This window comes from Miniopterus schreibersii (genome assembly GCF_964146895.1).
Source record: "Miniopterus schreibersii genome assembly, chromosome: 6".
In the NCBI taxonomy this organism is placed as follows: Eukaryota; Metazoa; Chordata; class Mammalia; order Chiroptera; family Miniopteridae; genus Miniopterus; species Miniopterus schreibersii.
In genome coordinates, this window is record NC_138107.1 from 11,057,710 (window position 1) to 11,070,364 (window position 12,655).

Genomic DNA, 12,655 nt, shown 5'->3' on the forward strand with positions numbered 1-12,655 from the left:
CCAGGTAGGGGAGACTGATCTTGAATGGTAATGACAGGTGGGTGAGTGTTTGGAGAGGAACACTCCCTGTGGGAGTGTCCAGCGGGGAGCTTTATTCTAGAATGGGGGTCATGAAGGTCCCCTGAGCAGTGACATTTCCACTGAGACCTGAACACAGAGTGATGGTTAGATAAGTGAATGGGGGTGCAGAACAATCACAGAGGGTCCCCCACAGAAGAGAGCAGGTTCTTTTGGGAGACGTCATGAAGATGAGAATAAATTTGGATGTATTTCTAAGGCTACAGAAAGCCATGGAAGGTTTTAAGCATGGCTGCGGGGTGAACCCGTCTGCTTTTCTAAAAGACCATTCACGGTCCTCTGCTGAAGGAGGTTCTGGGTGACCATTAGGGGGCTCTTGGCACAGTCCCCGCCAGGGAGAATGTTACTCAGGCATTAGCAGCGGGGATGGAGAGAAGTGGACAGGTTCAAGATCTATTCTGGAGAAATGATCATAGGACCTGCTGGGATGCGTGAGTGAGTAGGAATCCAGGGACACCCGGATTTCTGACATGAGGAACTGGGCGGGTGTTGGGCCCTACACAGGACAGGACGCACCCGTGGAGGCTCGGGTTTCGGGGATCGGGATGATGAACTTAATTTGCAGCCTCTCTCTTTCGCATCAGTTTCCTCATCTGTAAGATGGGTTGTTGCAAGTTTAATGAGTAAACATGAAGCCCTTAGAACAGCGTCTGGCACATAGCGACCCCGCGTGAGTGTGTGAGGTACCTCCCGGCAGAAAAGTGCAGGAGGAAGCGGGGTCCCAGCCAGAGCTCAGGAGATCAGAATATGTTTGAGAGACTTCGGGATGACGATTGAGTCCTTGGGAATGACTGAGAAGCTTCACCTAGGGGAGCATCAAGAGAGGAGACCAAAAGACCCAGGATGGTGCCCAGAGGGCCTTGAACATTTGATGGCAGAAGAGAGGAGAAGTCATCAAGGGGGCCCAAGAGGAACCCAGAGCAAAGCAGGAGCGACCGCCCAGGAGTGTGGCTGTTGAGGAAACCAGGGCAGAGGGGTTCAGTAAGGCGTGAATGGTCACAGAGTCACAGGCTCTCTGGGCTGAGCCAAATTGCCGAGAATTGTCCCTTGATTGAGCGACAGAGACCGCTGGCTAGAAAAGACAGATGCACAAACTAGCACAGTGCAACACTGCACGTGACTGGTCCGGGGTTCAGGAAGGAAGGGGCGTCCTTACCTGAGGTCATGGAAGGCTTGCTGGAGGAGGCTCACTTTGAGCTTGCGGGTGAGACCAGCCACAGGCTGGGCGGGCAGGAGGCAGCCTGGGGACAGCTGACTGTGTGAGCCAGGCAGAGCTGCAGAGCTGCTGCTGGGAGCTGGGAAGGCTTCTCCCTCAGACCGTGGGGAAAGGAATACTGAAGGGCCCTCGGTCAGGCTCTGGGAGCTCCGACTGCAGACGCTCGGATGCGGCCAGCGTGGTGCTAGGAAGAACCTTTGTTTAGCATTAGATGGTAGGAGCCTTGGTTTCCAAAGGCAGGTGAACTGATGGGCGTTGTTTCATCGCCTTCGGGTGTGCTGTCCAAGGTGACAGGCTCTGGTCACACGGGCACTGACCGCTTGACATGTGGCTGGTCTGAACTGGGATGAGCTGGAGGGTAAAATACATACCAGGTTTCATGTAAAATATCTCACTGATCATTTTTTTACATTGACAGCATGTGGATATGATCATATTTTAGATATTTGGGGTTAAATAAAATGTGTTATTAAAATGAACTTCACCTATTCCTTAATTGTTTAATGTGGCTGGAAAATTTTAAAAATACATGTGGCTCACATTGTATTCCTACTGGACAGTTTTGATCGAGGTGAAGGGAAAATTTAAATGTTCTCTTGTGAATAAAAGTAGAGGGGAAAGAGTATGGATATTGGTGTTTTAGACCTTTGTACTGTAGATGCTACTCTCACTGTTTATCAGTTTTGAAAATGGAAAGGTTAGTAATAGTGGGCTTTATTATCTTAATGCGAGTTTTGTTTTTAATTTAAAAACCCCTCAGTATTGAGCTGAGAAGCACTGTGTTCCCCTTGGCCCATTAGCTATGTCTTTGATGAGGCTGAGCACTGCTCATGGATCACAGGCCAAGAACCTTCAAGCAGAGAGCTTCAGGGGCTAACCACCCAGCCACATCTATAAAGTCCCCCAAACTACCCACAGAGCTGCCCTGAGCTTGATGATGTCAGAAACAGCTCCGTTCCCCTGAGGAAGTGTGACCTCGCCCACCGGCGCCCCCAGCTTTGCCCGTGCACAGCCTTGTCTCAGGGTCCCGCTGGTGCAGGGGCCACCTCTGGCAGGGACACCTTCCGGGAAGCAGGTCACCACCTCTCTTCGCCTGGCGCACCCTTCCTGCCAGGAGAGCTCTCAGCCTCTCGTTCTCACCAGCTCCCCCAGCCCGGGCTGGGAGCCATGCTGAGGTTAGGGGAGCCTGCGGATCCCCGGAGGAGGGCCTGGAAGGTCAGGGAGACTGGGGTGGCGCAGGGACTGGTCTGTAGAGTGACTCCTTTCTTTGTCTGGCCTTGACTTACGGTGTTGACAAGTTTAAGAATGACAAGGGAAGGAAGACGGACGAGAAGCCCGGATAAGAAGATTAAGGGCTAGCTACACATTGCAGAGGTGTTTGGGGCCGGAGGGGGAGGGTGGGTTTGCTGAGACGAGGTGCGGGGACAGGAGCAGGGCCAGCGTGGCCGAGGCCGCACAGGCTGGGCCGAGGCAAGGCCTCCGGCTGTTTCTAGCGGAGGAGTTGCCCGTCAGGCCTCCCGTCCTCTCTGCGAGGAGGCTCGTGGGCTGAGGCATAGGCTTGGGGCCTTGTCATTTCCCGGAGGCTGAATAGATTCGCCTCCGGATACAGACGTTTGTCTGCTGTCGTTGCAGGATGAATTGGATCTCACCGACAAAAACCGGGAGGCTGTGTTCGCGCTGCCCCCTGAGAAGAAATGGCAGATCTACTGCAGCAAAAAGAAGGTGCCGCCCCCGACCCCTTCGGCTGCCGCCCCGGGGTGCGGGGCCGGCCGCCCTGGGTGGATTTGTTACGCACCAGCGCTGCGCCGGGTGCTGGAGGGAACCGTGAATAGGTCGGGGCACCAAGCCCCTGCTCTCCTGAGCCTGCCCGCAGGGAAGTAGGGCTCCGGGCTTCAGACCCCTTGAAGCAGGTGCCTGCTGGGTCAGGTGCGGGTTAGGGAGGCACACAGATGACACATCCAGACTCCCTTGTGTGCCGGACCCATGCCTGGAAGGCGGGCCACCCTGGGCCACCCTGGGGCGGCTTTGTTGTAAGGACCCGGTTTTGGGAAGGGAGAGGAGGGGCCTTTTCTGAATCTTTAGGACCTGCCCTGTCCCAGGCTCAGCCTCACAGGGCAGCACCCTATCAGGGTCGCACAGAGGGTCACACATCAGTCCCGCTCTCCCCACCCGCTCCTCCCTCTCCTCTAGGTCATTAACCCGCGTCCTCAGCCTCCGGACCTCAGCCCTCCCTAGGAAGGGGTGTGCGGCCTCAGTCAGGGCTTAATTGGATTTTATCTCCTCCCCTCCGCGTCCCTTCCGCCGCCCCCTTTTCTCCATCTGAGTGCCTTTTGCTCACCTCTTTCTGTGTGTCTCATGCCCCTTTGTGAGCCTGTCTGTTTCTCTTTCGCTCTGTTTTTCTTTCCTTCACCCACCGCTCTCCTCTCCCCTGCGCCCTCTGGATTTTCAGCTTGCTCCTTTGACTTGGGCGTGCAGCGTTTGGGATTTAGGACCTGGCTGTCCCCGTCCCAAGCAGAGCTCCACACTGACAGACCGACTTTATAAAAGTGAAGGGCTAGCATCGTTCACCATTTTAGAGTCGGAAGGCTCTGAGAAACCATCCAGGCTAGTCCTTTACTGTACACGTGAGGCGAGGGGCTCCTGGAGAGGCAGTGGACCCAGCCAGAGTCACCAGCCGGCTATGGTTATGGCGAGTGGCTGCACCATTGCTAGAACCCTGCCTCCCGGAGGCTGCGAACCTGTGGCGAGATGGATGCACGGGCTCCACACACTGCAAGTCCTTGTCTGGCGTACTCGGTGCGCAAGCATTGAGCACCTGCGGAGTACCACGTTCTGTGTCCAGGAATCTCACTGTCAGAAAACACATCTTAAAACAAAAAAACAAAAACTCATGTCGTGGGAGGAAGGGAGGCAGGAATGAGAAAATTAGTTTGGGGAGTAATTAATCATGTCTCATGATTCCCCACTTTCCAAATTGAGTTACTGTGGAGTTCCTCCAAGTTGATCTCTTATATACAGCTAAAAGAAAAGGCAATATTAAAATGTAAGGACTTCTCTCTCTCTCCCCTCCAAATCAAATTGTGTGTAATTTCCCCATACGCTCCATGCCCCCCTCCTCCCGCAACGCACTTCCTCTGTCTGTAACACCCTCTCCACCTGCATTAGCTTCAGTCATCCTCAATAACTCAGCCCTGTCCTCAGCCCCCACCACCTTGCCCCTCATGAGCCGCATGTTAGATGCCCCCCAAGGTTTCCATGGTCCACTAGGGACAGTTCTTCCATAGAACATTTGTCACCGTGCCTCTGACACTATGGAGGATACAGATTATGACATTTTGCTCAGTACTTTCAGGACTCAATACAGTGACTGGCTTGTAGTAGGTGCTCATTAAATGCATGTGGACTGGGTAAAGGAGGAGCCAGCAAAGGCAGGGAAGTATGTGTTTGATGATGCATCTGCTTCTGGTTCTGTGATCCCTTCTCCAAGGTAGAAGATAGAATTTGGGGGCCTCAGGCATGGAGATTTAACGCATAGTCGCATGAAGTCACAAAGACCAAATCAAGGCAGCTTTCCCACTGGTCTAAAATTTGGGTTTTATAAAACCAAATCATGAAGCCCAAGTGGAAGGAGCTAAGGGGTTCAAGGCAAAGTCCAGATTGGTAGACAGGTTCTGGAAGAGGTAAGTTTCCATGCCAATTTGGAAGCAGGAGCTCGGCAGAGAGCAGACAAGGAGGAACGGCCAAATGGGCCAGGGCCAGGGCCAGAGCCAGGGCCAGGAAGAGCCTGTGTACTGTCCAGCACCAGATCCTTTGGCTGGAGGAGAGGGATAGAGTTTCAGTCAACATTGTTTATCCAAATCACATCTTTTTTGCCCACTGGGGAAGGATTGAGGCTTTTTCTTGGGACCTGACAGTTGGGCCAGAGGCCCTCTGATCTGGGCTCTGCGTCTCAGCTGCACAGACTCCTCCTGGGTCTTTCCAAAACCCAGGGTCTTGGGAGTTTATCTTTCCCTCTTTTCATAAAGTTATTATTTATTGAGCACCTACTATGTGCCAGGAACTGCACCAAATGCTTTATATCCGTGCTTCTCAAACTATCTGGGAGAAAGACCAAGTTTTGAAATTTCCAAACCATCACAAACCAAGTAATTTTGTGAAATACAATGAGATTGATATCAGAAAAATAAAATTTGGAAAAAACAACCCAGATATATAAAATACCACAAATTTTTATTAGATTCAACAGACATAAAATTACATTTTGTTAAATAGAGTCAGAACAAATATAATAGGGGAAAAATGACTTTATTTTAAATTGTACACCTTGCTCTTTGAACGTGTATTATACCTGCATGGTTTCTGCCCACGTCTCTAGCTGGTCATGAGATTCAGTGTTCATTAGCCACATTTTACCATGGAAGAAAGAGAAGCCTGGGAGATCGTGTCATTTCCTTGATGTCACCCCATGTGGGGGGCTGGGAAATGCCTCTGTCCGTGGACTGCAGCCCAGGACCCCAGGCCATGGGCGTGCCTCGCAGGTTGCCCCATACAGTTCTTCTCGTTGCAGGAGCAGGAGGACCCCAACAAGATGGCAACCAGCTGGCCTGACTATTACATTGACCGCATCAACTCCATGGCTGCGGTGAGTGGCCGCTCCTCTCCTGCCCTGGTGGCCCCTCCAGAGGCTGCGAGGGAGAGCGAGCCTCTGCCATCTTCCCCTGTACCTCCCCCCACATTGGGGATCAGGTCCCATGATGCTATCATGGTCCCTCCCTTCCCCGTGTGGCTTTAGAGTCTCCCGACTCTTCAGCCACTTATTTACCACGTGAGCTTGGGGCGTGGGCTGGGCCAGTCATTCTCCCCATTTTACAGATGAGGAATGTCAAGTCCGGGGCCAGGACCCGAGTCTTCTCAGAGACTGACCGTCTGCCTAGCCACCCGTCCCTGAGGCCTCAGCCTCCCCGCGGCCAGGGTGACCCCCGCACCTGGCTGGGGCGCAGGGGCCGGGAGCCCGCAGCAGGCCTGACCCCCGCCCTCTCCACCCACCGCAGATGCAGAGTCTGTACGCGTTTGATGAGGAGGAGACGGAGCTGAGGAACCAAGTTGTGGAGGCCCTGAAGACGGCCCTGCGGACGCAGCCCATGAGGTGACTGGCCGCCTCTCCCCCTCACTTCCCCGCCTGCCTCTGCCCCGGGGCTCCCTGGGCTTCCTGCAGTGCTGGTCCCGCCGGGTCCCCCGGGCCACTCGGCTGCCCAGCATTCCCTGGGGGGACGTGCTGCGGGGAGGGGAGAGGAGCACGGGAAAGTGGAATAAGCCTCGGCCTCCCCTCCGGGAGAGCTGTGGGAGGAGAGGCTGAGGACAGGCGCTGGTTTTCTCGGCGGGTGGAACAGGAGGGAAGGGAGCCTTGTGCTCAAGGCGTGCGGGAAAGAGCTCTGGGGGCCCCCGAGTCCGGGCGAGGGACACTCCAGCCGCGAGGGGAGGTGTGGTGTCCAAGGGCGAGATTTCCCCACCGGAGCGGGAGCGGAAAAGAAAGGCAGGGAGCCCGGCCGGTGTGGCTCAGCAGTTGAGCAGTGACCTAGGATCCAGGCAGTTGGGGTTCGATTCCCGATTAGGGCACATGCCCGGGTTGCAGGCTCGATCCCCAGCAGAGGACATGCAGGAGGCAGCCGATCAATGACTCTCTCACCATTTATATTTCTCTCTCGCCCTTTCCTTTCCTTGCTCTGAAATCAACGAAGACATCTTTAAAAGAAAGGAAAGGGGGGGCGGGTACATCAAAGGCTGGAGAAGAAACCCCACTCTCCCTAGGCCACATAGTGCGAGGGGATAAGAGCCACAGGTTCTCACGTCTGGGAACTGGCTCATAGCAGCTCGTGAGACCCAAGCGTTACATTTTCAGCAGTTTTGCGAACTGGTTGTTATACATAGTTATGATTAAAATATGACTTAATATAAATTTACGATTAAATTAATTATGTCAAAAACAAAGGTAATGAATACTCGAAACTTATCACTCCCTAATTACCTAGTGATATGACTCCATTTTACTGTTAGGTAGAATCTTCACTATTACTTATGCTCTTGAGTTTACACCTGCTGTGTAGGCATGGCGGGAATCTGTAAATGCTGCATCTCCTCCCAGTTCCACATTCTATGAGGTCACATTGATGCCTTGAGATCGGCTCTGCTGGGAGTATTTATACCATGGAAATTGGCAAGCACTACAATCAGGACTTTTTTTCTTTAGAGAGCCAGTCTTTAACAGTTACCAGCACACTGGCCTGTGTGTGTGTGTGTGTGTGTGTGTGTGTGTGTGTGTGTGTGTGTGGTCGGGGCTGAGCTGTCAACCCAGAAGCCTGGAAACAGAGCCTCAAGGAGAGTGGAGCACCCTAATCGCCGTTTGTCTCTCAGGTTGGGGTGAGGGTCTGCTATGGGAAGGGAGGGGTGCAGGAAGGATGAGGGATCAGGATGTAAAGGGGATGAGGGGAGGTTGCCAGGTCTGTCTCCTGCTTCAATTTATTTTTTCTTTCCTTTGATGACAAAAGTTACCCATAGTCATGGTGAAAATTTTGTGGAATAGAAAGCATATAATAATGTAAATAATACCTATTTTAACAACTTAATTTGAGAGTAAATTTTGCCTTTCGAGGCATATTCGTATAATATAGAAATACACACAAATGCACTTGGGACCAAATGTATTAATTATATGGAGTGGTTCCCTCAGTTTCATTTATGATGTTCCTCAGATCATTAATTATTTGTCTGATTAAATCAAGGGTTTTACTGTGTGTGTGTGTGTGTGTGTGTGTGTGTGCAAGCAAGAGAGAGTGTGTGTGTATGCCACAGAGGACTTGAGCACCCAAATGAAACGTCTTGACTGCTTTCAGAATTTTTTCAAATAGTAAAATAAAATAGATAAAATTAGATAGGATTAAAAAAATGAGCCAATTAAAGTGAAATACAGTTTCCAAATATTAAAAATTTGCTAGATAGTAATAACTGTGCCTTAAAAAGCAAGAACTAGCAGCCACCATAATTATGAACTGATGATGAGTGTAAATGATATTTTGAGACACCTGCAACAACTGTAATTTGATATGAAAATTGCTGTGACATTTTTTGGGTGACAGAGTTGCAGTTTCTGCTAGTACCACTGTCACTTATTGCCTACATTTATCATTGAAGGAAATGCTAAATTTCAGTGAAAGGTTACCAAAAATATAAGTACATGCACGCCTCAGAAATAGTGCAGGTTTGGTTCCAGACCTCCCCCACAAAGCAGATATCACAGGAAAGCAAGTCACAGGAATGTTTTGGTTTCCCACCGACATACAAGTTATGTTTACACTCTGCTGTAGTCTAAGTGTGCATTAGCATTGTGTCTAGAAAACAGTGTATGCACCTTAAAAATACTGTATTGCTAAAAAAATGCTAACCATCATCTGCGCCTTCAGCAAGTTGTAATCTGCAAGATCTGAAGCACAGCAAAGCAAGTGCAATAAAGCGAGGTATGCCTGTATAATTTTATTTTTCCATCCAATTTCATGGAGCCGTGAATGCTAGCCATGGATCCTTTAAGGGAACACAGACCCCAGATTGAGAACTCCTGAACTAAATTGTTGTTTCTGTTTTCTGCTAGCATTCAAGGTGACTCAGCTGTTTTCTCTTAAGAGTACCTTCAGGAGACTTAGGCCTTTGACTCAGCGACTCCGATGCACGCTCCCCCACACGTGGTGGAGAAGTCCTCCTTGTTGTCTGGCTGTAATTCTCTTTCATTCCCGCCCTCCCTGGAGATGAGTCTTCAGGTTGAACAGCCTTAATAATTATTGCAATAATGATCAGGATCATCACCTTCCCATGCACAGCACCTGACAGTCAATGACATGCAAATGAACAGTATTTAAGATGCCAGGCCCCCATGAGGATGATGGGAGGTCAGTGCTTCAGACACACGTTATAAATGAGCCAAGTGGTTACTATAGGTGGGGGGCAGTGGAGCACAGATACTAGGGTAACTCTCTGCAAATAGTTACACGGCATGGCGTGCAAGCGTGGGATGCGCGCTCCGCTAACGGCTCTGGCCCCGCAGGTTCGTGACGCGCTTCATCGAGCTGGACGGCCTGAGCTGCCTGCTGAACTTCCTCCGGAGCATGGACCACGCCACCTGCGAGAGCCGCATCCACACCTCGCTCATCGGCTGCATCAAGGCCCTGATGAACAACTCGCAGGGCCGGGCGCACGTGCTGGCGCAGCCCGAGGCCATCAGCACCATCGCGCAGAGCCTGCGCACCGAGAACAGCAAGACCAAGGTGGCCGTGCTGGAGATCCTGGGCGCCGTGTGCCTCGTGCCCGGCGGCCACAAGAAGGTGCTGCAGGCCATGCTGCACTACCAGGTGTACGCGGCCGAGCGCACACGCTTCCAGGTGAGGGCCCGTGGGCGCTGGGGCAGGGGCCCGGGGGCCTGGGGAGGGATGGGGCCCGGGGGGGCCTGGGGAGGGACGGGGCCCGGAGGGGCCTGGGGAGGGATGGGGCCCGGGGGGGCCTGGGGAGGGACGGGGCCCGGAGGGGCCTGGAGACGGATGGGGCCTGGGGGGGCCTGGGGAGGGATGCGGCCCGGGGGGCCTGGGGAGGGACGGGGCCCGGAGGGGCCTGGAGACGGATGGGGCCTGGAGGGGCCTGGGGAGGGATGCGGCCCGGGGGGCCTGGGGAGGGACGGGGCCCGGAGGGGCCTGGAGACGTATGGGGCCTGGAGGGGCCTGGGGAGGGATGCGGCCCGGGGGGCCTGGGGAGGGACGGGGCCCGGAGGGGCTTGGAGATGGATGGGGCCTGGAGGGGCCTGGGGAGGGATGCGGCCCAGGGGGGGGGGGCTGGGGAGGGACGGGGCCCGGAGGGGCCTGGAGACGGATGGGGCCTGGAGGGGCCTGGGGAGGGATGGGGCCCTCGGGCGGCTGCGGCAGAGGCCTGGAGGGGCCTGGAGAGGGAGGGGCCCTGGAGGGGCCTGGGGAGGGATGGGGCCCAGAGGGGCCTGGGGAGGGACGGGGCCCGGGGGGGCCTGGGGAGGGTCAGGGCCCAGAGGGGCCTGGGGAGGGATGGGTTTCGCTGGGAAAGTAGACTTCTTGCTAGAACAAGAGCTCCCTGAGGCTGGAATACTGGTTTGTTTCATTTTTGTGGCTCTACCTCTCTGACCTCAGCACCCAGCTCATTATAGAGACTCAATTAATCATTGAATTGAATGCAGTTGTTCGGCTCCAGATTTTAGGTCCTATGCTGGGCCAGTGCCCACTACAGGGACACCAGGAACAGTCCTGGGAGCTCGGGCCAGGCTGTTCACTTTTCTTCTCCCTGGCTCACCCCAGAAAAGTGCCAGCGAGGTAGACAGTCTGGTGTCTTGGCGCAGAGTAAGTCTCCATAGATGTGAACTGGCATTACAATCTCTGTGGTTTGTCTAGCAGGATAGGCTTTGTTTATTCCGTCATCAAACATTTTTTAAGCACCTACTCTGTGCAAAAGGTGGCCCCTGACCCTTTGCAGAAGATACAAAAGGGATCAAAGGCAGTGTCCATGCTGTGCAGGAGCTGTAAGGTGCCGAAGCAGTTTTTCAACACTGCCCAACAAAACAGACCAAGCCCCGAGGCTGAGGGGCAGGAAGTGAGATAGGACTGGGACTGAGGTGTGGAGAGGGAAAGGATGCTGCTTGGAACTGTGGCGAAGGCCCCAGATCGGTGGGATCGATGGGGTAGAGAGGACGGATGGGCATCCTGGGTAGCTGGAACGGCAGGAGCAAAGGCGCGGGGGCTGGACCTTTAGGATCCTGAGCCCTCCCCTCCCTTCCTGTCCCGCCTTTACCGTCCAGACCCTGCTGAACGAGCTGGACCGAAGTTTGGGCCGGTACCGGGACGAGGTGAATCTGAAGACAGCCATCATGTCCTTTATCAACGCGGTCCTCAATGCTGGCGCTGGAGAGGTGAGGGACCTTGGCCTTGCCCTTGCCGACCCTGACTTTCTGGACCTGGGCTAGCGTGTGGGAGTGTCTCCCCGGGAAGCAGCGGGGGGAAGGGCCACGGCCTCTGGTTGGGCGGCCGCTACTGCTGCCGTCGTCTTCGGTCATCTCTGTCACCTCTTGCCTCCTTTCCTTGGGCTAGGACAGAATGGCGTGTCACGGACCTCGCTGTCACGAGGGGCTCCTGGGGAGTTTCCCGCATAGGTGGCCTCGTGCATTACGTGCGTCGTGGACAAATCCTGATCTTGGCTGGCTGATGATGGCTTAGGGTGGTGGGATGATTATGGGAGGAGGAAAAGGGTTGACCCTTCTTTCTAGAGCTTTCTAAAGACCTGCTGCTGGACTGGTTTCTGGGTTGGTTAGTCATGCTCTTCTAGCACCTTCTAGAAAAGGGCACCAGGGCCCTGAAGAGATAGGGGTTAGGAGGTGTGGCTTTTTCTTTCTTTTGGGGTCAAAATGGGATCCTTAGACCATAAAAATAGCAATAATTAAAGAAGAATTTGAAGAGCAGATGAACTCCCCACATTCTAAGGTAATCGGATGCCCTAGTCGAGGTCAGCTTAATAATCTCTACTTCTCCCTCTTTTCTGCCGGTGTGCTTATTTTTTTCATCCAATCCTGAGTGATGACCTGAGTGAGGTGGTTAGCTGAGGTAGATTGGGGGGAGTAATCTGTCCCTAAGATGCTGACGACACCTTTGTCAGTACTAGCTGTTTGTGGCTGACATCGATTCTGACTAGTTGGTAACCATAACCCATCAGGTAATTTTTCCTAACATCATTTCTATAGGCGATACCATGCCCATTTTACAGATGAGGAAACTAAGGCTTTCCCAAAGTCACAAAACGAGTAAAAGTGGCAGAACAGGGATTTGAACCAAGATCTGCCTGATTCCAAAGCGTGTGCTCCGTATTACTCTACAACACTGCTCTTTGATGCCAAAAGCTAGGAGACTCGGGGGATGAGACAGGAGAGCTAAAGGGAGTAAATTTCCAACATCAAAGGCCATCTCTGCCACCCTTTCTTGGGACTCTGGGACTTGAAGCAGTTCCAGCTGAGTTGGCTGCAGATGTGGTGGGGCGATGACTGTGGTGGCCCAGTGAGGGTCCACTGGGGACTCTTGCGGAAATCGGGCCAGCCAGTGAGTTTGGTCCTCGCTTGCTGACCCCCCAGGATAACCTGGAGTTCCGCCTACATCTGCGGTACGAGTTCCTGATGCTGGGGATACAGCCTGTGATCGACAAGCTCCGGCAGCATGAGAATGCCATCCTGGACAAGTAAGGCCCCAGCCACCCATCCCCGTGGCAGACCTGTGGGGACAGTGCCTTGGTGGTAATGGTCGTGACCTTCATGGAGGC

General features: G+C 53.4%; 1 protein-coding gene across 6 annotated transcripts in view; it reads left to right on the forward strand.

The window, feature by feature from the left end:
- Positions 1-12,655, forward strand: part of DAAM2 (dishevelled associated activator of morphogenesis 2) — a 131,172-nt gene that overhangs the window by 62,682 nt on the left and 55,835 nt on the right. For 5 of the 6 annotated variants that reach the window (XR_013999076.1, XM_081141033.1, XM_081141029.1 and 2 more), the window contains exons 3-8: positions 2,927-3,016; positions 5,862-5,936; positions 6,346-6,440; positions 9,387-9,720; positions 11,151-11,261; positions 12,471-12,574. Coding sequence is in view for 5 of the 6 variants with exons in the window: in XM_081141033.1 (XP_080997159.1) it covers positions 2,927-3,016; positions 5,862-5,936; positions 6,346-6,440; positions 9,387-9,720; positions 11,151-11,261; positions 12,471-12,574 (809 nt within the window). In the remaining variant the exon portion in view is untranslated. The remainder of the gene's footprint in view (positions 1-2,926; positions 3,017-5,861; positions 5,937-6,345; positions 6,441-9,386; positions 9,721-11,150; positions 11,262-12,470; positions 12,575-12,655) is intronic. The other variant, XM_081141031.1, reaches the window with a different exon arrangement.